Source organism: Mytilus californianus, unplaced genomic scaffold (assembly GCF_021869535.1).
Source record: "Mytilus californianus isolate M0D057914Y unplaced genomic scaffold, xbMytCali1.0.p SCAF_2, whole genome shotgun sequence".
Lineage (NCBI taxonomy): Eukaryota > Metazoa > Mollusca > Bivalvia > Mytilida > Mytilidae > Mytilus > Mytilus californianus.
In genome coordinates, this window is record NW_026262668.1 from 126,506,448 (window position 1) to 126,530,036 (window position 23,589).

The 23,589-nt window shown below is 32.9% G+C and overlaps 1 protein-coding gene across 1 annotated transcript in view; it reads left to right on the top strand.

Moving 5' to 3' along the window:
- The first annotated feature begins 4,324 nt into the window (after positions 1–4,324).
- LOC127730940 (inositol hexakisphosphate kinase 2-like) overlaps positions 4,325–23,589 on the top strand; it is a 28,758-nt gene continuing 9,493 nt past the window's right edge. The window contains exons 1-4 of the mRNA XM_052239565.1: positions 4,325–4,595; positions 9,480–9,663; positions 10,884–11,100; positions 22,000–22,091. Coding sequence (XP_052095525.1) covers positions 9,483–9,663; positions 10,884–11,100; positions 22,000–22,091 — 490 coding nt within the window. The 5' untranslated portion in view covers positions 4,325–4,595; positions 9,480–9,482. The remainder of the gene's footprint in view (positions 4,596–9,479; positions 9,664–10,883; positions 11,101–21,999; positions 22,092–23,589) is intronic.

Below are 23,589 nucleotides of genomic sequence, written 5' to 3' on the forward strand. Positions count from 1 at the left end.
TTTTAATTTCAAACTGGCAATACCACATATATAGTAAACTATACAACGAATATTAATCAATTATAGAAGAGCCACTGACATATATTAACATATAGTATCACGATGTTTGAAAAATGCATAGTGTATGTTGAAGATAAAACAAATCATCACATATATTTACATTTTCCCAACAAAAATATCTCTTTACCACGTATATCATCATTACAACCCATATATAACGTTGACCACTGCATAAATAAAACAAAACCAGCAAAACAATAAAAAGAACAAACGCTATACATACTGTCCATACTTAAGGCTAATTTATGGCCATACAATTTCATATTGAATATTCAACAATTAACTATATATATACTGAAAAATACAAAGATGATGATTATATAAATATTATTTAAAGAGTGCTTTCTTTGACCCTTATTCGATGTCCCAATTACAAATGTAGAATTATGCACGCTGCCAATCGTTAAACTTTGTTGGTACTTTTTGAACCGTAAATTGGTTGTCGTTCTTTATAATAAATATTTACGTAAAAAAGTTAAGTAATATTTAATCGCTTTATTTATCCAAAAGTTTATCACAATAGTTACAATATACGTGTACATAAAGGGCTAAGGAAAACAGGTGGGTGGATTAAAAACAAACCGAAGAAATGTTAGTCGAAATAAATGGTGTTAATCGGAATAAATGGTTTACTATTTATCTTTGAATTCAATAATACTGTAAGTTTATCAAGCATTCTGCAGTCAGAAAATCCCTTGTAACCGAAGAAAATCGATAAGTGCTACATTGTATTGTAGTTTTTATGTTTTATGATTTGTTGAAGGGTGTTGTCATCGTATATTTTCCCGTCCTAACAGACGTTCCTCTAGAACCTTTTGTTATAAACAATACCGTTTTGAACAAATATTCGATATCCTTTTTTCCGTCAGGAACAAATACTGTAATATTTCATCCAGTGGAAATAATGTTCCAGAATATACTTCTATTTGGACCTAATATTATATTTAGAAACCTCTATTTCATAACAGGGTGTGGTTGTGACGGAATAAAAGTTCCACCATTCTTTGGAACAAATATTATGAAGGAACTACTATTTCATGACACTATAATATCATGAAATAGAAGCTCCTTCATAATATAAGTTCCAAGTGGTAGACAAATTCTGTTATATTATTTCCACTGGAACAAATGTTACAGAATTTGTTCCTTACGGAATAAATGGCATAGAATATTTGTTCCAACAGGAACAGATAGCATGACATTGTTTATAACAAAGTTTCCAGGGGGACTTCTGTTAGGCGGAACAAATATACTTTGACAATAACACTTAAAATATCAATATGAGATTTGATATATTTTTATTACATATTGACAAAATTTATGTTTATCACGTAAACAAACAGAAACAGATTACATTCCACGAATAGATATACAAGATAGTAAATGGAAGTTCAATGACAAAATAATTATTTTCTAACGAAGGTGTGTATATAAATATTCGTGTCGGAATAATTATTATGAAAAAGAAGTTCCTGGAATATTTAGTATGTATCAAAATTTCAAGAAGTATTTATGATGTAAGAGATTTTATAGGAATACTCAATATGTATACGGGTATTCCAGACCTCATTATCTTTAAGAGATAAATGTTGCTTTTTTTAATTCAAAACGTTTTATTATACAAATATCAAATGTACATTTAAACAAAAGGATGGGACAAAAGCCAAAGCATATACAAATACTTTGCCATACAAGTTGGATTGAATAATTTAATAGTATATAATATATTTCTGATAATTAATAGATCAGTCATTATTGCAGTGAGTCAGGGGAGGCAACCCACCCACTTCTTGAAATATTTTATTGGGTATGCATATATAATAAATAATTATCAGTGAACCCTTGCCAGTTCACTACAATAGTTACTTTGTAACGAATTTCCATGAATTCAATCCATGTATAGAAAAACAGAAAGGTCACATTAAATATAGGGAAGTTATCAGAATAAGTTTAATATATGCATTTGTCATTAAAGTTCCTTTGTTGTATTTCTCAGAAACCATGTTTAATCTTGAAAAGTTTCATATATATGTATAAAGTTTCTCTATTCAAAATGGGCACTGAGGTGTAAACACTGTCGTGATATACATTTATCCTTTATAATAATCTTTAAATATCAGTCTACTGTAACAGTATAATTTACAGTCATTCTGGGAACAAACTAAACTGTGTGAGGCTTTATGTCCCAGGAAATTATTTTATGAAGAAAGAAAAGAATAAATATCATACAGTTTTAGTTCTCAAGAACTTTTGTTATCTACCATTTTGTTCCAATTGGACATATATTATGCAGAAAAAAATAAACAGTTATATGGTGAGATCTTTGAACTATAAAATTAATAATACATAGACGGTTGCCGTGCTTGTTTTTAAGAAAATGAGGCTCAATATTCAGTATATATGTATTTGGAATTTCGTTGAAATTTTTTTGACGACTTAAATATTTTTTTTTAAATGAAAACCAAATTGTACAAAATTGGTAAATTTACAGACCTTTGATTAGAAGTTTTAAAATGTCCGTGTCATTTTTCCTGATTGAAATCAAAACATTAAAGGTATGTGTTACCGCGCTTCATTATAAAAACAACTCAACTGTTATTCCTAAAAATGTGCTTATATTATTGTCGCATCATTATTTGAAAAAAAACAATGCCATCTCGCGCTCAATTTGAAAAGCGGGCAATAATTCTGACAAAATACAAATATATTGACTGTCGTTTCAAAACATTTCCTTTTAACTCATTTGGTGGATAATTTTGCGCAATTTGCTAGTTTTTATACGACCGCAAAAAATTTTGCGGTCGTATATTGGTATCACGTCGTCGTCGTCAGCGTCGTCCAAAGACAGTTGGTTTCCGGACAATAACTTTAGTACAATTCAATAGAAATCTATGAAATTTAAACACAAGGTTTATAACCACCAAAGGAAGGTTGGGATTGATTTTGGGGGTTATGGTTTTAACAGTTTAGGAATTAGGGGCCAAAGAGGGGCCCAAATAAGCATTTTTCTAGTTTCCAGACAATAACTTGATGAACGGTGTATGGATCTCTCTGAAATTATACCACAAGTTTCCATACCACAAAGGGATGGTTAGGATTTGCTTTGGGGGGTTATGGCTCAAACCGTTTAGGAATTAGGGACAAAAAAGGTGAAAAAAGGGTTTCCTGGTTAATGGACAATTACTTAAGACAATTTAAAAGCAGTGTAAGGGAGGTAATCCAAACATAACGTTTTGATTACCTCCCTTACACTGCTTTTCAATTATGTATAAAGAAATGTTGTCTTGTCTTGAGATGATTAGCTGTCAATTTATTTTTAGAAGTTACTATTAAGGAATATTAATTTTAGCCATGATTATGTATGTCATTTTCTATTTTAAGACTTTTATGATGTATTTAAATGGGTAATTATGGTTGCAAACTCCATTTGAAATTTGAATTGAGATTATGACCATATCTTGAGGGAAAGAATTTTTTTTGGGGGGAAAAGGGGGGGGGGGGGGATTTTTTCTCATTTCAGATTTCAGAAATTAAAAAGAAAAATTCTTCAAATATTATTTTTTTTGCCAAAAAAAAAGTGGGGGGGGGGGGAGGTCAATACACAACATCATAGTGTATTGCACAAAAGCAAAAAAAAAAGGGGGGGTACATTTTTTTTTTGTGGGGGGAAGGGGGGGGGGGTCAATTCGCAACAGCAAAGTGTATTGCACAAAAGCAAAAATATAAATTCAAATCATATAACCAATTCTAAGTTCTTTGACTAGTTATTCTGTGTCAGAAACCTATTATGTGTCAAATATTTAATTACAATCCAAATTCAGACCTGAATCAAGCGCGAATATTGTGTACATTTTTGCCCCAACTGTTTAGGGTTGGACCTCTGCGGCCGTATCCAGCTGCGGTCGGCGAAGCAATTTATTAATCTATGTGATTAGATTTCGTTATTATGATATCATAATCATCTTAACAAAACCTGGCGAACGTGCATTATCGCGCTTACCGGTATCTCCCCTAAAAATGTATGTCAACTAATCTGCAATACCTGGTACTTGTACTCTATTTTTAGTTATTGGTCCTAGTTGATACACAGTCAAACTCATTATATGATGAAGTCGCAATTAAAATAAGTTAAAGGTTGAGTGCAAATCGTTGAATTTACAGTTGAGCTTTGTTTATACTGAGATCTCATTGTTACACAGTTGCATTTTTAATAATTTATAGTTATTGATCATCAGCCCACGTGATACCATAATTTTGTTTTGACCACGTGGTGTTTTGCTTTAGCAGGAAATGTTTAGATGATTAATATATTAAGTTGAAATAGGAAGTAATGACATGGTTTATATTTCAAGATTCTTTCTGTTTTTCCCATTTCCATAATGTGTGTTTGAAGCACGTCTTATTGGACGAACACAACACCGTACTTTACTACTTGATCTCACCAATCATTACGTAATACACTATGTGTGAAGATAGTGTTAATCTGACCTGAATGTTAAAAGTATTGGATTAGTAAAGATAAACAATACTTATAAGTGAGTATGAATAATATAACTTATGATCAATCATTGAAATCAATGGTCTTGCCTTTCATCGTATGTATCATATTTCAGTATAGTAAGCTACTTTCTATTTGATTATAGTATTTCACAAAACACACTCATACATATGCATGTTTTTAAATTGATTAGAACAAACATAAATGTGCGAATTTTTCACTTGAATTGTTAAGAACAAATTAATATGCGTGTGTTTGTAAAATATAATTCAATTGAAAGTAACTTATTGATCTTAAATATTGTATTATAGAACAATGAAATATTTAGATACGTTAGGGTCGAACCTTTTGTTTTCGTGAATGCATGTTTTATATTGCAGACGACATTTCGCTATTAATCCGGTATTAACTGGTCGGCAGATATTAAACTTATTTAAGGTAAACAGTCGATACATGTTTCTATATTGATTACCTCGTTAAACACTGATTAAAAAAGGATAGATTTCATAATCATCCGATTTATAAAAAGATATCTGTAAAATTATGGTATTTAGAAAATAAAATCTTTCGTTATTTATTGAGAAACTAGTTTAAATATGTTAATATTAGTGTTCCTTATAGATAGTTCCGTATAACATTTCCCAGAAAATCGACCAATTTTCAATATGTACGGTGAGGGAACCCACATTAATTTTGAACCTATTTAGAAACAGGCAACAGTTTCCATTCTGTCTTTATTTTGTAGATTTATCCTTATTTCTTAGTAGAGGGTCTAAATACAGCACAAACATCATTTTGCAAAAGACCAAAAAAGTGAAAAAGTATATTTTAACAAAACGCATTTGACTAGCAGGTCGAACAACTGATGCTCTTAAACCCTGCTGAGTGCCATTGGCGATTGCCAAATAAACGGATCACAAGATGTAACAAAATGGATCTTCATTATTAATTTAATACCAAACAGAAAACAATAAACTTGCGGAAAAGATGGTATACCGCAAACATGAGGTGCAAAAATGTGTACACCGTATCCGGATATATATATATATATATATACATAGATCTACTCTTAACATTTTAGGCTGATTTTCTAGGCACTTTATATTTTATATATATATATATAAAGTGCCTAGAAAATAAACCTAACGATGTTAGAGTAGATCTGTTTCTTTACTTCCTCCCCGAGCGGGGCTGGAACCTGTACTTTTTATTTCTAACTTCTACGACAACACCGCCTAGCATTGCGCAGACACCTTATCCCCTCCTATATATATGTTGTGTACAAGTTATCATTTTGTACAAATTATAATTTGTACAAAAAAATTGTACAAATTATAATTTGTATTTTGACTTTGTACAAATTGTAATTTGTACAAAAAGTGCTTGTACAAATTACAATTTGTACAAAATTCGACTAAAATTCAATTATAACTTGTACAATAATTTATAGTATGGATTTTGTATTAAAAAAAGCATTGATACACACTATAGAATTTTTATTCAATGACCACACAATAAACCTTATTTACAAAATACAAAAATACCCAGATGGAGACAGGAAATGTAATTGATACATGTATGCCAGTCTATTCTGATAGTATAATAGAAATTTGCCCAAGTGACAATTCTAATAGAATATTAGAAATTGGCCCGAGTGAAAATCAGGATGACGCTGACGTTGAAACACCAACTATACGTGCCAGGAAGCGTGCGCTGTCTGGCAAAGAGATCCAAGCAGAATGTCTAACCAAGAAAACGAAACGGAAATTATCAGAACTTGCCTAGGGGGATAATGTCATTATACCAATTCCTCAGTATGATTGCGCCCCAACTGATCCTTGAAATATCTTAGGTGTACTTATTGAATCTGGAGAATTTGGGTACCGAATTGGAACAGTTGTAGGAATTTTAACACGATATTTGTCGAGATATCAAATTGAAGCTGTTAAAGACACAAATTTATTCGCAGGAACGGTTCCTGAGCTTCAACTTTAGCTACGTGAAACAATTAAAATGCTTTCAAAAACTGGTGGTCAGTGGGTTTCTTTCATGTAAATGCAAAGGGGTGCAGCACTTCTAAATGTAAATGTAAAAAGCAAAAGATGTTGTGCCATTCCCGATGCCATAATTCACTCACGTGCTCAAACAAATGATACAGAACTATTTTTGTATTTTTGTAAAAAAAGGCTTATTGTGTGGTCTGAATCAAAATTCTATAGTGCGTATCAATGCTTTTTTATAACAAAATCCATACTATAAATTATTGTACAAGTTATAAGTGAATTTTAGTCAAAATTTTATACAAATTATAATTTGTACAAGCCCTTTTTGTACAAATTACAATATGTACAAAGTAAAAATACAAATTATAATGTGTACAATTTTTTTTGTACACATTATAATTTGTACAAAATGATAACTTGTACACAACATATATATAAACAAGTCTAAATTGAAAACAACGTTCAAACCTATGATTGCGTTGGATAAAAACCGCAATTTTTATACGTGTGCATGCAAAACAAATTTATTGGTAGAGGGGTCTAAATACAGCACAAACAACATTTTCCAAAAGACCAAATGAGTGAAAAAGTATATTTTAACAAAACGCATTTGACTAGCAGGTTGCCAAATAAACGGATCACAAGATGTAACAAAATAGATCCATATGTTGAAAGATGTGCTCTTTGACAAATGATAAAATAACGAATTGTTTAGTCCCTAAGAAAACCTATTAGATTTTCGTCGCTGTTTTGAAAATTGGGTATATACTCGGTACATTTTGGTACTGTGACGTTATGATTTCAAGAAGACCGGTTACTGAGTTTTTTTTTCTGTTGTATTCTTTCAGATATGATGAAATAAAGTTATGAAGTCTAAACCTTATTAATTATAATAGCCATTTACTGATTTCAAATACAAAAGTTATTAATTTACATTGACATAACTTCTATGTTATTTGGTCTCTGGTAAAGAGTTGTCTCATTGGAAATCATACCGCATCTTCTTATTTTTATACGCCCGTTTACGGGACGTATTATGGTATACCCTTGTCCGTCTGTCCGTCTGTCTGTCCGTCTGTCCGTCCGTCGTCAACATGTCGGACATTAACTCAAAAATGCTTTAACCAATTTGCATAAAACTTTGGTGAATTGTTTATATCTATTGACGTGAGCTCCCTTTCGTTTTTTATAATTTTAGATTTTACGTTTCCGAGTTATGGGGTTTTATTCATTAAATAAAGGGGGAGTTTCCAGTTTTCGGACAATAACTCAAGAATGCTTTCATCAACTTGCAAGAAATTGTGGTGAATTGTTTATATCTATTGACATGAGCTCCCTTTCGATTTTTATATATTTTAGATTTTACGTTTCCGAGTTACAGGGTTTTATTCATAAAAAAGGGGGATTTTCCAGTTTTCGAACAAAAAATCAAAAATGCTGTCAGCAATTCTCATGAAACTTTGGTGAACTGTTTCTATCTATTGATGTAAGCTCCCTTTACATTTTCATAAATTTCTAATATGACATTGAGAATTAATTGAACTTTATTTGTTTATAGTCTGACAACAGATTTGCTAAGTATTGCACAACAGCACAGTGTATTGCACAACAGCAAGAAATCTTTAATTGAATATAAATTCAACTCATATAACCAATTTCAAGTTCTTTGACTACATTTATTCAGAAACCTATTATATGTCAAATATTTAATACAATCCAAATACTGACCTGTATCAAGCTTGAATATTGTGTCCATTTTTGCCCCAACTGTTCAGGGTTGGACCTCTGCGGGCGTATCCAGCTGCGCTCAGCGAAGCAGTTTATTGTATTTAGTAAATATTTCAATATTAGAGTTAAGACTTATTCTTGGTCAGTCTATTAAGGTAAATCATAATGCCGAAAATATTCCTGATACTGTATATATCATTCATTATTGCAGTGAGTCAGGGGAGGCAACCCACCCACTTCGTAAAATATTTTGTTGGGTATGCATATATAATAAATAATTATCAGTGAATCCTTGCCAGTTCAATACAATAGTTACTTTGTAACAAATTTCCATGAATTCAATCCATGTATAGAACATGTAGAAAAAACAGAATGGTAACATTAAATATAGGGTAGTTAACAGAATAAGTATAATATATGCATTTGTCATTAAAGTTCCTTTGTTGTATTTCTCAGAAACCATGTTTATTCTTGAAAAGTTTCATGTATGTTTAAAGTTTCACTATTCAAAATGGGCACTGACATGACTGAGGTGTAAAAATTGTCGTGATATATACATTAATTTTTTTTATTATGACCTTTAGATATCAGTCTACAGTATACTTTCCAGTCATTCTAGGATCAAACTAAATTTTGTTGGGCTTCACGTTCGAGGAAATTATTTTTTGAAGAAATATATATGAAATGGATAAAGACATATTTTTGACAATATTAGAGTCAAGACTTATCCTTCGTCAGTCTCTTTATGTAAAACATAATACCGAAAATGTACTAAATAACCCTAGAATTGAGAAAGGAAACGGTGAATGTGTCAATGTATGCTAGTTCAGCGAAATGGACGCCACACTAAACTCCGAAACATATAAATGAACCAAAATTTTAAAAACCCACAAAACTAACAAAGGCTAGAGGTTCCTAACTTGGGACAGGCTCATAAATGCGGCGGAGTTAAACATGTTCTGTGATATCTCAACCCTCCCCTATATGCATTGTACCTCTTACCAATGTGGAATAAACAAACACACAGCAATATGTACAGTAAACCGCATATTGACAATGATGAACATAAATTAACAAAGGACTACTAGCAGTTACTGACATGCCAGCTCAGGACCTCAATTAAACTGATCGAAAGATTATGTCTTCATCATATGAAAATCAAACACAATCATAGTTCTTTTTTATTTCAGTAAATGGGAACTATGTTACAGAGTGAAGAAATTGTGATAACGCCATTTGAACATCAAGTCGGGGGACATAAAGTTGTTCTACAAATTTCGAAAAACTTAATTTGTAAACCTAGAGAGGACTCTGAGGTTGAATTCTATCGTCGACTACCAGATCATTTAAAAGAATGTGTTCCGCGTTTCAAAGGTAACATTCATATTTAATATGTTTAAGATCGTGTAAAGATCAAAATGTCTTTTTTTCAGTCTGACGTCCAGTGGCAAACATTTCATGTATATTAAATACAAGAACAAATCAGCAAAGTGGGTCAATCAGGATAAAGGGTTGGGAATCTAGACTGACACTGGAAAAAGAGGGTGTTTTGGATAAGGACAGAAATTTTGCCTTACGAAAAATCGGTTTAAGAGTTGGTACAAAGGTTTTTGAACGTGTTTTATCGTTGTTGTTCAAATCAACAATATATATATCTTAAAACAGTTAATAGAATATACAGACCACCATCTATGATCTAAAACATCTTCACCGTTACTCTATATATTTATCAATTCGTATTCATTCTGAAAAATACCAAAGAAGTGAAACACTATACTCTTGTAAACGATCATGTAGTAAAACTTCTTATGCATACTTATGAGTGTAAAGTGGTATAACTTTTTGAACCACACATGAAAGCGACATCTGTGCGACTCGGCATTCAAATTGTATTGCAATAAAGTATCCATACAGACATCTGCATTTTATGAAACCTATACCATGAATAACCCAAAATGTTGACTGCATGGCATATAGAAATGTGGTAATTCCTTGATCTGTATAGGTGGCCTGTTTAAATTTCTAATTCTGCCCTCTATCCAACTTACCCTCATTTGCAGTCTAAATTTCAAACCCTTCATATATGACGACCCACTTTGCAGAACCTATACCTATTGCATTAATTGATATTTTTTCTCATCCTTGATATTTATGAAGTATTTGCCACTGAACGAAACACCAATCAACATTTGCACACAAGAGTCATTTGGCCCACCTTTCAAAACAACTAAAAGAAACAAGCCCGAGAAGTATGAGGAGTATCTCTTGAACAACGGCATAACAGCGATACAATATTTTTTTAAATGCAAATTTTATATGACTGAAACTATCAATTGACTCCTTACATCATGTACATTTGAAAAACAATAAGCCATTTATCTTAATTTCATTTGAACGCATTCGCTTCATTCATGACAATTGGAAGTAGATAGTTTGTTTCTGGAAAACAAATCTGATCCTTTAAAAGGTTAAAATAAGTTTCAAAACGGCATATTTTAGCTAGGTACGCGATCCGACCATAAGTGGCTTCTTGTTTATTGTATGTATCTCTTTTGTCTTATATTAAAATTCCGGTTAATCTGCTATACTTACAGGTGAAATTCAAGTGCAATATGTAGAAAATGATTCTGGTTTCCAGCTACGTACAAAACTGCCAATGAATTTGCAACAAGATTTTCAGAATGAATCCGACATGCAAATGGACAATCATTGTATAAACGTTAAATCAAAGTTGTCTGCACGTGATATTATTCAGTTAGAACATTCATCAAGTGATAGCCTGACGCGAACGTCTGAGGCAAATATCAAAAGGTAAGTAATTCGAACTTTGACAACAAGAATACATACAAGTACTTATACACTTCGCGTATCGTAGTATTTATAAAATAGGAAGATTGCCAATGAGAAAACTATCCAAACACAGTATAAATGAAGCGGATTTAATCAATTATATGTCACCGTACGGTCTTCAACAACTAGCAAAACCCATACTGTATACTAGTAGTCAACTATAAATGACCCGACAGGACAAAATGTAAAACAATTCAAATAAAAACCAACAAAAGAAACGAAAAAACAAATATGTCAGACAGCAACCTGACTTGGGACATGCACATATAGAATGTGACTGGGTAAAACATGTTTGCGATCGTTCAATCCCACCTAACATATGACAGCGGTGACGTAACATCATAATATAAGAACAAACTGTACAAATCAGTTGGAAATGGCTTGACTCATCATATCGGCACGAAGCACAAAACAAACATAGACAAAAGACCCAGATCTAAGAGTACTGGAAGTTACGGAAAGCTAGTTCAAAGACAAAAACTAATAAATAAATCATATTTTCCCCGACTAAATTTGTCGATTAACAGCTGAAACAATGAAAACGAACCTTTTAAATATGAATTAAAAGCAAGAATATGCTGCATGCCAAGCCTATATCCGTGTTAAATTTCATCACGGAACATTTACTGCCAAACCGTCAGAAGCAAAAGGTGTATAAATAAAGATTTGACTAGCCTACGACAAATGATGCAGAAATGCGAGATATATGTGACACGGCGGCGACAACGGCGTTAACTATTTGTATCAAGTTTAATATTCAAGAATGTAAGTGACCTGCATACTTCATATCGTGTGTACAGATGCCTTTTGTTCTCAGGTTTCCGTCCGTTGACCTTAACGTCATTTTCATGTTTCCGCGACTGCTTAAATAAACTATAGTTGTTTTTTTTTGTATGCGACAGAATGATAAACATATGGATGCTAATCTGGCGGCGGCGTTAACCATTTGTATAAATCTGGTTTTTTTTCAGAAGGTAGATGACCTTGATACTTCATATTAATTGTTTACAGATGCCTTGTATGACGAAGTTTCTGTCTGGCATACGTCATTTGTCCGTGACCTCATTTTCATGGTTCAATAACTGCTAAATAACTGGAGGTTTATTCACGCGATTTTTTACTTGTTATTAGTGATAGGACATCTATATTTGTTTATAGGATTATTGTAAGGTTAACATGTCCGTCTGGCAGGGTTCATCTGAACTTGACCTCATTTCATAGATCAGAGATCAAGGTTGAGTTTTTGCAGTCAAGTCCTTCTTAGATATTAGTACTATAAGCAATATGTCAACTAAAATGGTCATAAGATGTATTTGTTAGTCTGGCATTTTTCATCTTACCTTGTCCTCATTTATGATGAAAAGACACAGGCACTTGTTTCTATCCATGGGAAGCCCCACTATCAACGTATATTTACGAGAAGGTACCCAACTACTTTTTTCAACTCTCCGCTGAAAATCATTATTTCTCTGTCAATTCATTCTCAAATTTCTTGTTTCATACATCATTCTATTCGTGAAAAGTTTTTCTTTCAGATGGTATGCATTGTATTTACCCTTACAGTACCCCTTACCTCCAATACACAATCTTTGTCAATAAATTTGCATGAGTTCATTTTTAGTCCTCCTACAAAATACAACAAGTTCCGGTTTAAAGCATCAAATTTCAATATTGCTAGTGATTGGTCGGTTCATAGGTCATAGGGTCATTCAAAAATAGAAGGTTATTAGAAAGGGAAAGTGAAAGTAATATTGTATGATAACAACATGGTTTTGACAAAAACTCAAAAAGAAGTCCTTAACAAGGCAAATGAGGGACATTCTATGGTTTTACTAGGCCAAAGTGGGACAGGGAAAAGCTTTTTAATTAAAGAAATTTCAAAACAGTTAAAAAAAGAAGGGAAAAATGTATCAGTGACAGCGTCAACAGGAATAGCTTCTTTGAACGTAAATGGCCAGACTATACACTCGTGGTCCGGAATAAAGGACGGTAGATTTTCAAATCAGGAACTAGAAGATAAACTTAATAAAAATGAACACTATATACAGTACAAGCAAAATATTTTATCCACTGATTGCCTAATAATTGATGAGATTTCCATGATATCAAAGAAAATATTTGAGCAAATAGAAAGTATATGTAGAAAAATATTAAAAAATGATAAGTTATTTGGAGGCATACAGGTCATTGTAGTGGGGGACTTTTTTCAACTGCCGCCTGTCCCCGATCATTTAAAAAATGATGCTGGGGAATACTGCTTTAAGTCATCAACTTTTCAACAATTATTTAAACATAAATTTATACTGACTGAAGTTATACGCCAAACTCAGCCTGATTTTATCCAAGCCATTAATGATATTGCCAGAGGAGAGCTCCAAACTGAAACCGAGCATTTGTTAAACAGACTACGCCGCCCTTTACCTCCTGGTCCAGAACCTATCAGATTGTGCGCCAGAAATTTTGACTGTTACATATTTAATGCCACAAAATTAATGGATCTACCAGGGGATTATACTGTATATAATTCAATTGATGAAGGGCAAATTTCCAAACTGGACAAAAGTCCAGTAACGAAACAGCTGCACTTAAAAATTGGATGTCCTGTAATGCTTTTAAAGAATTTGAATGAAAAGCTAGTGAATGGTTTACGGGGTATTGTGTCATCATTGTCTAGTAAGTGTGTTACTATAAATTTCACAGGGCTGAATGGGGAAATCTTGACAGCTAATTTGAAAGCTGAAACATTTTTGGTATTCAGTTGTAATGAAAATAGGGTCATTGCTTCGAGACAACAAATACCTATCTGTCTGGCCTACAGCATTACCATTCACAAAGCACAGGGCCTAACATTACAAAGGGTTGAGGTTGATGCTTCAAACATTTTTGCGCCTGGCCAGCTGGGGGTTGCTATAGGGAGGGCTACAGAGAAGAAAGGACTGAGAGTCATTGGATTTAATAGGTCATCAGTCCTTAAGCATGAAGCCAGCTTGTATCAGTTTTATGATGCAAGTAACAATAATGAATTTGATAATTCTGGGAAACTTACTTGTTGTAAAATTGTATTCAATAATACAGAAGGGAATTCTGTGGACACTATTGAAAATTCAAATTCGGATGACGAATTATCAGATTTTAGTGATGGGGAAATTGAGGAAATAGATTTTTTATTGTCTAAAGATACTGATATAACTGAGCCATGTGAACCAGATCAGATTCAAGAACTCTTTATAGACTTGACAGAAATATCAGCACTTTTCTCAGACTTGAATACAGCACCAATTGATAAGTTAGTAAATGAACATTATAAAAATAATTTTGAAAACGTCTCAAGTACATTGAAGACATTTGTTAACAATTTATATTCGAAAATAAGCACAATTTTTGATGAGACTTGTGGTAATATTTCAGAGAAATCAATCGAGCCTAAAGTATGGACAAAATATTATACTGAAGTCTATCAGTATTCAGTTTCATCTGAGTATGTTGGTCTTGCTAAGTCACTTTTTCAAAATGAACCATCTTCACTAGATTTTCAGCTGTGTAGCAAAATTTTTGATAAAGTAACATCAGCTGTTTTAAAAAAGCATGCGGATACCATAACATCGCAGGAAAAATGCATTTCCTCTTCAAACGAAATGTCAGATTCTGGGAAAGGAAAATTAAGGTACATTTTTGGAAGATGCATCGCTAAATGTCGTTATCACATTATGAAACAGGCCTTGAACAACATCTACAAAAAAAGTAACCGACATAATTCGTCAAAATTATTCTTAAAAGTTAAAATGCTAGACTCTCTAACTGCAAGATATTCAGAATTAGAAGTTTCATCAAAGTACAAGGACACCCTATACCAAACACAAAGGAAGCAAAATCTTTCTCAGGGTTTAACAAACATTGGTGATAAAACATTTCAATTTGCCATAGAACTGGAAAAAAAAAGGTTTTCAATCCAAACTGATCAGTCGTTCAATTTATATGGGGCTGGAATACTTAATTATACTCATGGGGAACTCTTGAAAAACAAGCCATTATTTGAACTGTGGAAGAACCTATTCTGTGATTTTGAAATAGTTGAAAGTATTTTTATGGTCTGTAGTCAGGATTCAGAACAGTGTTTGATTGAGCTATATACTGATGTTGTTCTTAGATTCTGCAGAATCTCAGACAATGAATTTCGAAAAGGAATCCTACGCCAATTTGGGAAAACTAAAACTGAACGATTGCGAAAAAAAGTTGATAGCAAAGTGAGCACATCAGGAACACTTACTATGAAAAACATTTATGGTGATAAGTCTCAAGGTAAAGTAAGCTCACATTTAAAACTAAAATCATTGGTTTTTGATTCTTCAAAGTCTGCTTTTAGTAATTTTGTAAAGAATGATCTCTTGAAACTGTGCCATGCCTATGCCATTCAAATAGCTTCAAATTCAACAAATGACAAAATAAAAGACAAATTATGTTCCGTGTTAAGTTCTGCATTAGAAATTCCTTTTCCTGAATATTTAAATGAATCTGGGCCTACAAAATCACCACCAACTGATCAAACACTTGATTCAACACAAACAATTGTACAGTCAGTACCTGATGTCAGTGATGTGCAAGTGCCTTCTACATCTGGACAATCAGAAGTGACAATAAAAGCTAAACCAAAGCTAAAGAGAAAACGAAAAAAATCAAAACTTGTTACAAAAACTAAAAAAAGGAAAAACAATAATGAAAATTCAGGGGAGAAAGACACCATATGTCCTTTATGTCAACGAATATATGTTGACGGCGATGAATGGATTGCCTGTGACATTTGTGATGTATGGTATGACAGACAGTGTCTTGATTTAAGTGATAGTCAGTGGAGTGAAATTGAAGGGGATGACTGGTATTGTCCAAAATGCAAAAAATAATTTTGTTATAAAATTCATTTCTTGCAGAATTTGTTATATTACTTTCTGATGGTTGACCTTACACCCTTTAGATCTGATTACAAATAGCAAAGAACATTTGGAATGTCAAATTTATATATATATATATATAATAAAGGAAGATGTGGTATGATTGCCAATGAGACCACTCCTCACAACAGATCAAATGACACAGAAATTAACAGCTAAAAGTCACTATACGGCCTTCAACAATGAGCAAAGCCCATAAAGTTGTAATCAGCTATAAAAGGCCCTGAAATCACAAATTTAAAAGAATTCAAATTAGAAACCAGACACTGCTGAAACAGTACAACATAAGGAAAGGAACTATTAAAAACAATTAACAAAGGCTTAACTCATCAGATGGATATAAATAGAAATACATCTAACAAAAACACAGTGGAGGTGGCTGGGTTAATCTTTTTAGAATATTTTCAATCGGGAATATAAAGTGTACTAAAAAAACAAAGAAATAATGCTGTAATTCACTGATTGCTGTTCTTTATTTCAAAGACACTTTGAGGTCATTGAGATAAAACACAAAAAAGTTTCAGATCACTGAAAGTTAAAGGTGACCATTCACAGTAATTAAGTGTAGAAGTCTTATAATAATGTATACATCCACTGCTCAAAATACTGAAATCTTATTTGAACTGGTAATTTTGGGGTGCTGAATAGCTTACTTGAACTACATTGTGTCTTGGATGGAAGGTTGTCTCATTGGCACTCAAACCACATCTTCTTATTTTTATATTGAAATGTGTCATTGACACTCAAACCACATCTTCTTATTTGTATATTCATGTATAGCTGACTAATGATATTGTTTGTTTCATTCATTTTTGAAGGCAGTTTTGTACCAAGACATGGTCTACATAATTTATCTTTGTTGGATATTTTCAGTTGTCTCATTGACAAATACATCCCCCTCCCTAATTTATGTAGATTTATAAGAAATGAAATAATGGCTTTATTGGATAGAGTTTACAAAACTACAATTACAATATCTTCCTCCCCCTTAATTAAATGGGTACACATACATCAGATGCCATATCAATCACATAACATACCATGTACATTTGTACCATTTGATAAGTAAGAGTCTTTAATAACTTATATAAAAATACATAATAATTAAATTTTTGCATTTTAATTGTCTAGTTTTTGTCTCTTTGGTGGTAGTGAAAGGGCTAATGGTTTTGCAGAAGTGCCACCAACATTAGACTTTTTTGAAGTGGTTGTTTGACCAAGAATGATACTGTTTATTCCAGTTCTGTATTCGTTATAGTTTGGGTTAGAGTTTGCCCCATGATATAGTGCACGTTGCTGGCAGAATATGTTTTCTATAATGTCACTATTTATACGGCTTGGTACAATATCTGTTTTAAATTCTAAAATTGATACTTTTACTAAAGACATGAATCCATGATAAGTGAAGTCAATATCTTCTCTTGTCTCCATCGTTATTAAACTTTTATTGCGTTTTTTTTCATCCCCTTGCAAATGCTCACTCTCCCATGCCTTAAAAAAGTTATATATTTCAGACAACAGTTTAAGCCTTGGATCACACATTTCTTTAATAGGCCTTGAATCTGTGAAAAAAGACACCAAAGCACTTGTGTATTTCAAAAACTCAAGAACACTGACCATTTCAGCCTTTGCATATGGATTTAGTGTATCACTATAGCATGTCATCAAGTTGTACATATCAGAATCAAGTGTTTGAAAGGCGAGTTTATTGCGCATTTTTTGGGCGTTTGACGGGAAAATATGTTCATCAGTCAATTTATGATGTATTCTGAAGCTATTTGTGCAATCCCACTGATACGCATCGACCCACATTTTCCAAATAATCACATGCTCATTTACAGTCAGAATTCTCTGGTGACTGTCTAAAAAACCACTACTTAAAACACTGTTTCTAATTTTTTTTATCAGATGACAAGGATCCATCATGAAAATCATTGAACGAGTTGGGTTTTTATAACTTTTAGCCACCATTTTACTATTTACAGGATTGCTTGAAGGAAAATGCATTTTTATGAATGCCCTATTATTTGCAGATCCATCTAAACTGGTATATATTGGTTTAAACCCCCAATTATAGAGTGCATCAACACATGTCCAAAAAGTAATAAAAATGTTAGCAGGAGGTGCTTGTGTGTTAGGAAAATTAGCAAATGGCCATCTAAATCCAGTAAGACCACTAAAAACATACTGCAGTACATGATCAGCCAATTCAGATTCAGACTTCCCATTTTTTAGCACTTGCATATGTTGGACCTCACTTCCACTATTACTTAGTCCAACCAAATTTGTTTCAGATTTATAATAAACAATTTGCAAGTCCTCCTGAATGGACATTTCGTCCAAAATAATTCCTCCATAAAAACCCTCCCTTGATAATTGTTGGGATTTAGCCTCACTATTCATCCACAGCATCATATCATGTATTATACCTGGTTTTTGTTGAACAGCATTCTTATATCTTTGCAATAAGGATTCTGATGGCAAATGTAGCCAATTATTAGTTGTTATATCTCTATATGCTGCTGGATTTCTATTATATAAAGTCAGAGACATACAAATAATGTCTTTGTCCCATCTTACACCTTTTTTGCTTGTATTTGAATTCAATATTTGGGTTTCAATTAGATTTAATTGATTTGATTGCAGGTTTGGGGCTAATTGTCTTAATTTATCTTTAATCTCTTCTCGACTTAAACAATATGTATTTTCTTTATCATCATCCTTCTCAGCATTATAATGCCTGTACTTTATGTGTTTTTCACATTTTTTACATCTTTTGTTTTTTGACCTGAGTGGACTTATAAATGAACAGTCTTTGTGTCTTAAAATATTAGTAATAAAGGTTCTGTCTTGAAAAGTCTCAATAGTACATTGTGGAGAAGTTCCATATTGTTTTTCCTCTTCAGATTTGATTATATAACCTTGGCACGGATTAATAAGTTTCATACAGCGAAAAAGGGATGCTATTGAGCTAGATGTCAGTTCTACTGCACTTGGTATTAATAATGATGAACAGTCAATTTCTTTATTGTCTATTTTGACTAAAATGTTTTTGTTTTTATTTATAACTAACTGTAGAAAAGGCTTTCTTCCATTAAATTGTAATTCAAAAAAATATCCAAATATAACTTCATCTGTGTTCACCTTGAAAACAAACCAATGTTTAGGTACCATTTTGTGTAATTCTTTAAATATAACTTCCTCGTCTTTACATGAATTAATTAATAGATTCTTGAAACTTGTTATTGGCTTTCCGGTTGTTTGACTCCTTATTGTAGATTTTTTTGAATTTGGAAACATTTTAGTAAGCATCCCACTAACACATCTACATGTTATCTGTTCTTCATCATTGTTGATTTCTTCACGTAAAGACTTAAAAATTGTTTCAAGGCTTGTATTGCCACCTTCAGGACATTCAATTAAATTTTTACCTAACCTGCAAGAAAAAATATTTTTTTGATTTTAGTATTAATCTAATTTTATTTCAGGAATTATTTATTCTATAATTTCAGAAAAAAAATATTTTCATCCAAAGTTTGGTATAATTAGATGCATATATCTAAACTCCTGTGTGGTCTCTGGCTTTGGGAATCTACTCCCATATCAATGATATCATGATATAATGCTGTGAATATATATAGTGAGGCTAAATCCTGGGCTAAATTTTCTTGTGTTGGGTAAAAATGAATTACAGAAAAGTTGGTCAAATCAGAAAGCATTTAATATAAAGCAATAATAAACAACTCAAAGATTTTAATTTCAAAACATAGTTTTATTTTGGAATTCTTGAAGTTGACCAATTTGATAACTGGACCCAAATCTAAAATCACTATACATGGTTGGATGCAAAAAAAAAATCTTATAATTAGTTGAAATCAAACAAAGTTTAATTTCGGACTCTGATTTAGAGCAACTTGTTTAGTGTTTCTAAAGGAGAATCTTTAATACACAGTTTAATATTGCCCATAAGCGGATTCTGGGGGCCTGACCACCCCCCCCCCCCCCCCCCCTTTTTGGTGGAGAAAATTTTGGTTGATTATATAGGAAATCACAGAAGCATGACAGGAGTTGCCCCCCTTTTTTTGGTGGGGAAAATTTGGTTGATTATATAAGGAATACTGAAGCATGAGCCCCCCCCCCTCTTTTATGAAAAGTTCTGGATCCACCACTGTTGCCTATCAAATACTGACATATTCTATTATACATAAATAATGCTTACCAGAAAGCTACATGGAACATAGTTTGTTCTTTTTCTGTTTCTTTTTCCATTTGTCAGTTAATAACTAAAAACTTTTCTTTTTCTGTATTTATAATTTCCCTCCAAATTACATCTGTACACTCTCTAGACTTTACTTATTCATTTGTGACTCTCTAGATTTATCATGGTTACCGTTTATGCAAATTATCTAGGACTAAAACTTTAAAGACAAGATGAATAAATGCATCCAATATATTTTCTGTTTTCTAAAATTTTACTTAAAAAAAATCCCAGTGAGATGATATTTCTAGCATCGTTTAATTCTTTTTAAAAAGTATTCAGTCCGTGAAATTCTCAAACCGGAACTTGTTGTATTTTGTAGGCGGACTAAAAATGAACTCATGCAAATTTATTGACAAAGATTGTGTATTGGAGGTAAGGGGTACTGTAAGGGTAAATACAATGCATACCATCTGAAAGAAAAACTTTTCACGAATAGAATGATGTATGAAACAAGAAATTTGAGAATGAATTGACAGAGAAATAATGATTTTCAGCGGAGAGTTGAAAAAAGTAGTTGGGTACCTTCTCGTAAATATACGTTGATAGTGGGGCTTCCCATGGATAGAAACAAGTGCCTGTGTGAAAAGATTTACATGCCCATCAGGCAGTTTATCTGACCTTAACCGCATCCCATGATGGTTCATTTGGTTCAATTTTCGTGGTTAGGTCCGTTTCTCAGACACTTGAAAGGGGGTTTTGTTGTGCTTGATGTATAACGACACAGCCACATCAGGTCGGAATAGGAGCGTTAACTCCGACGCCTCCCAACACGAGGCATGCACGTCATAACTTTTGCAACAACTCTTTAAGGGGTCCGTGGATGGCCTATTGCAGGGCAAAACTTCTGTTAAATCCTTCATTCAAGATACCCTCATTTTTCAGCCTTTAATTCTTGTTCTAACAACTCTATCAGATTTAATATTAAGTTTTTGCCACTGGACGTTAGGTAAACAACAATCAATCAAAACTGATTGGCTTGCCATGCCTTTTAGGTTGGGCGTACCCGTTGAAGCGTATACAATAAACTTGTGCCGTGCGGACGGTCAATTTTTTCAGTTTTTTATTTATTGTTCACCGCCTACAAAAGAAGGGGGCATAACATCCCGATCCCGACATTTTTGTTTGTGGTATTTTACTAGGAGTTGAGGTCACACCAACTTGAAACATGGTATCCGTTTCTTTATGATATGACCTAATTTGTAAACTAAGCCAAGCAGTCAGTTATTTTCATCGTTTTATTCATTTTATGTATTATAAGTCGTATGTCGATAACACTTTTAATCAATTTAACGGTGAAATTTTTATTCAGTTTGCGGGTAAAATTTGTAATCAAAAGTACCAGCTTGTCACACTAGAAGCGCTTAATTGTTAAAAATTTACATTGAAGGTCATTTAATTAAAACATGACTCTGTGAGATTTTTCAGATCTTACATGCCGAAACGAACAATTCTTACGGAGTAGAGTGAAAGATGTGAATCAAACATATGTGCCCACATTTTCTTGTTTATTTAAATTTTGTGATAAACTCCTTTCATGAGTTACTGTATACTAAATTACGCAGTGATGCCGTTGGAGTTAAATATAATATTTATATGTATTTCTTTGTCTTGAGTATAACTGATATAAATTGTTGATACTCTTGTCTATTTCAGTTGCAAGACTTGTCATACTAGTGATTGGAGTAACCAGTGCCTTAAAAGAACCATGCAGCAGTACGCATTGTGGTCCACCAGTTGTTCACATCGTATCCTTACATATGTATTTAGGACTACTTGGCATCAAAACATCACTGCACAGGAATCATTATATATAACGATTGAAATATTTTAATTTACGTGATAATTCATGGCGGTCATGCTTTATAGGAGATTATACACGGGTTGCATTGTCGGTGTAAAATTGGAACTCCCGAGTGTAAGCGAGAGGTGAAATTATCTCCAGAAAGCATACCCGTATTAATATCTAAATTAAACATAGCCGCCATGAATTATGTCGATTCTTATGGGAAATTTCAGATTTTTTTGGTTTCGAAGCGGATCTATAAGACATGTTCGACCGGCAGTCATTTTGATTTGATGGATCAAAAACGTTCAAATTAGCAAGTGCTTCACCATTTAAAGTGTATATTATATGTATATAGATTATTTTTTTAAAGATGTATTTGAATTTCACAACGAGCCGCTCCGACTGAATTTCAAGCATTCTTCAAAATACTATTGACGTTCTTATTTCAATTGTGAAGTGATGCATGCTGCTTGTGTTTTTTAATAGAATTAAAGCGCGAATAACCATACATTGTCTCGTAAACAATATTTGTACGCACAAAGATAAGACACCAGGAGAAATGCAAGGCTGCAAGGAAACATGTTGTTCACGTTACAAGCAAGGCTTTATACGGTCAGTCACTGTATACAAGTAGCACACATGATCAAACAGTCGATAAAATTTGACTTGTGGAGATAGCATGGTTGTAGTTTAAACTAGAGGCTGCAGGGAGCCTGTATCGCTCCTCTGGCATTTTGGCATAATATTGACACCATAATGTTTTATTGTTTAATTATTCTCTCTATCTACTTCATTCTTCCTCCAAAAACTTTAAAATGGTCAAATTCTTGACCGAAGAGCAAGAATCTTAATCGAGAGTCCACTAACGATTTTGGATCTTATTTTACTGATCAACCTTGCTGTTTTCCAAAACTCAGATCTCTCGATCAACTTTATTAATCTCAAGAGACGCAAACAATGGGCTTTAATCGTCTTTAATGGACACTTACTCCTTTTATGAGTCGGCTGTTGATTTATTTGTTGATCGTGCGTTATAGTAGCTGGTCATGTTTGCTGTAAAAACATTCTCGCTATGTATTATAGATGTCAAGATTATAGCAAACAAAATCAAACGTCATTTGAGTGCAATAACTCCTTGAAAGAGCCGACTAACAATTTAAATGACTGATGATTTCAGTTATTTTTGTCGAGCCTGCGACTTTTGTCGCAGAAAGCTCGACATAGGGATAGTGATCCGGCGGCGGCGTCGGCGGCGTTAACTTTGCTTCTTAATATTTCAGAAGGTAGAAGACCTGGATGCTTCATACTTCGTATATAGATGCCTTATGATATGAAGTTTCCGTCTGTCATATGTCCATTGCCCTTGACCTCATTTTCATGGTTCAGTAAATACTTGAAAAGATTTTTTGTAATGGTAATTTCTCTCTTATTATTAGTAATAGGATAACTATTTTTGG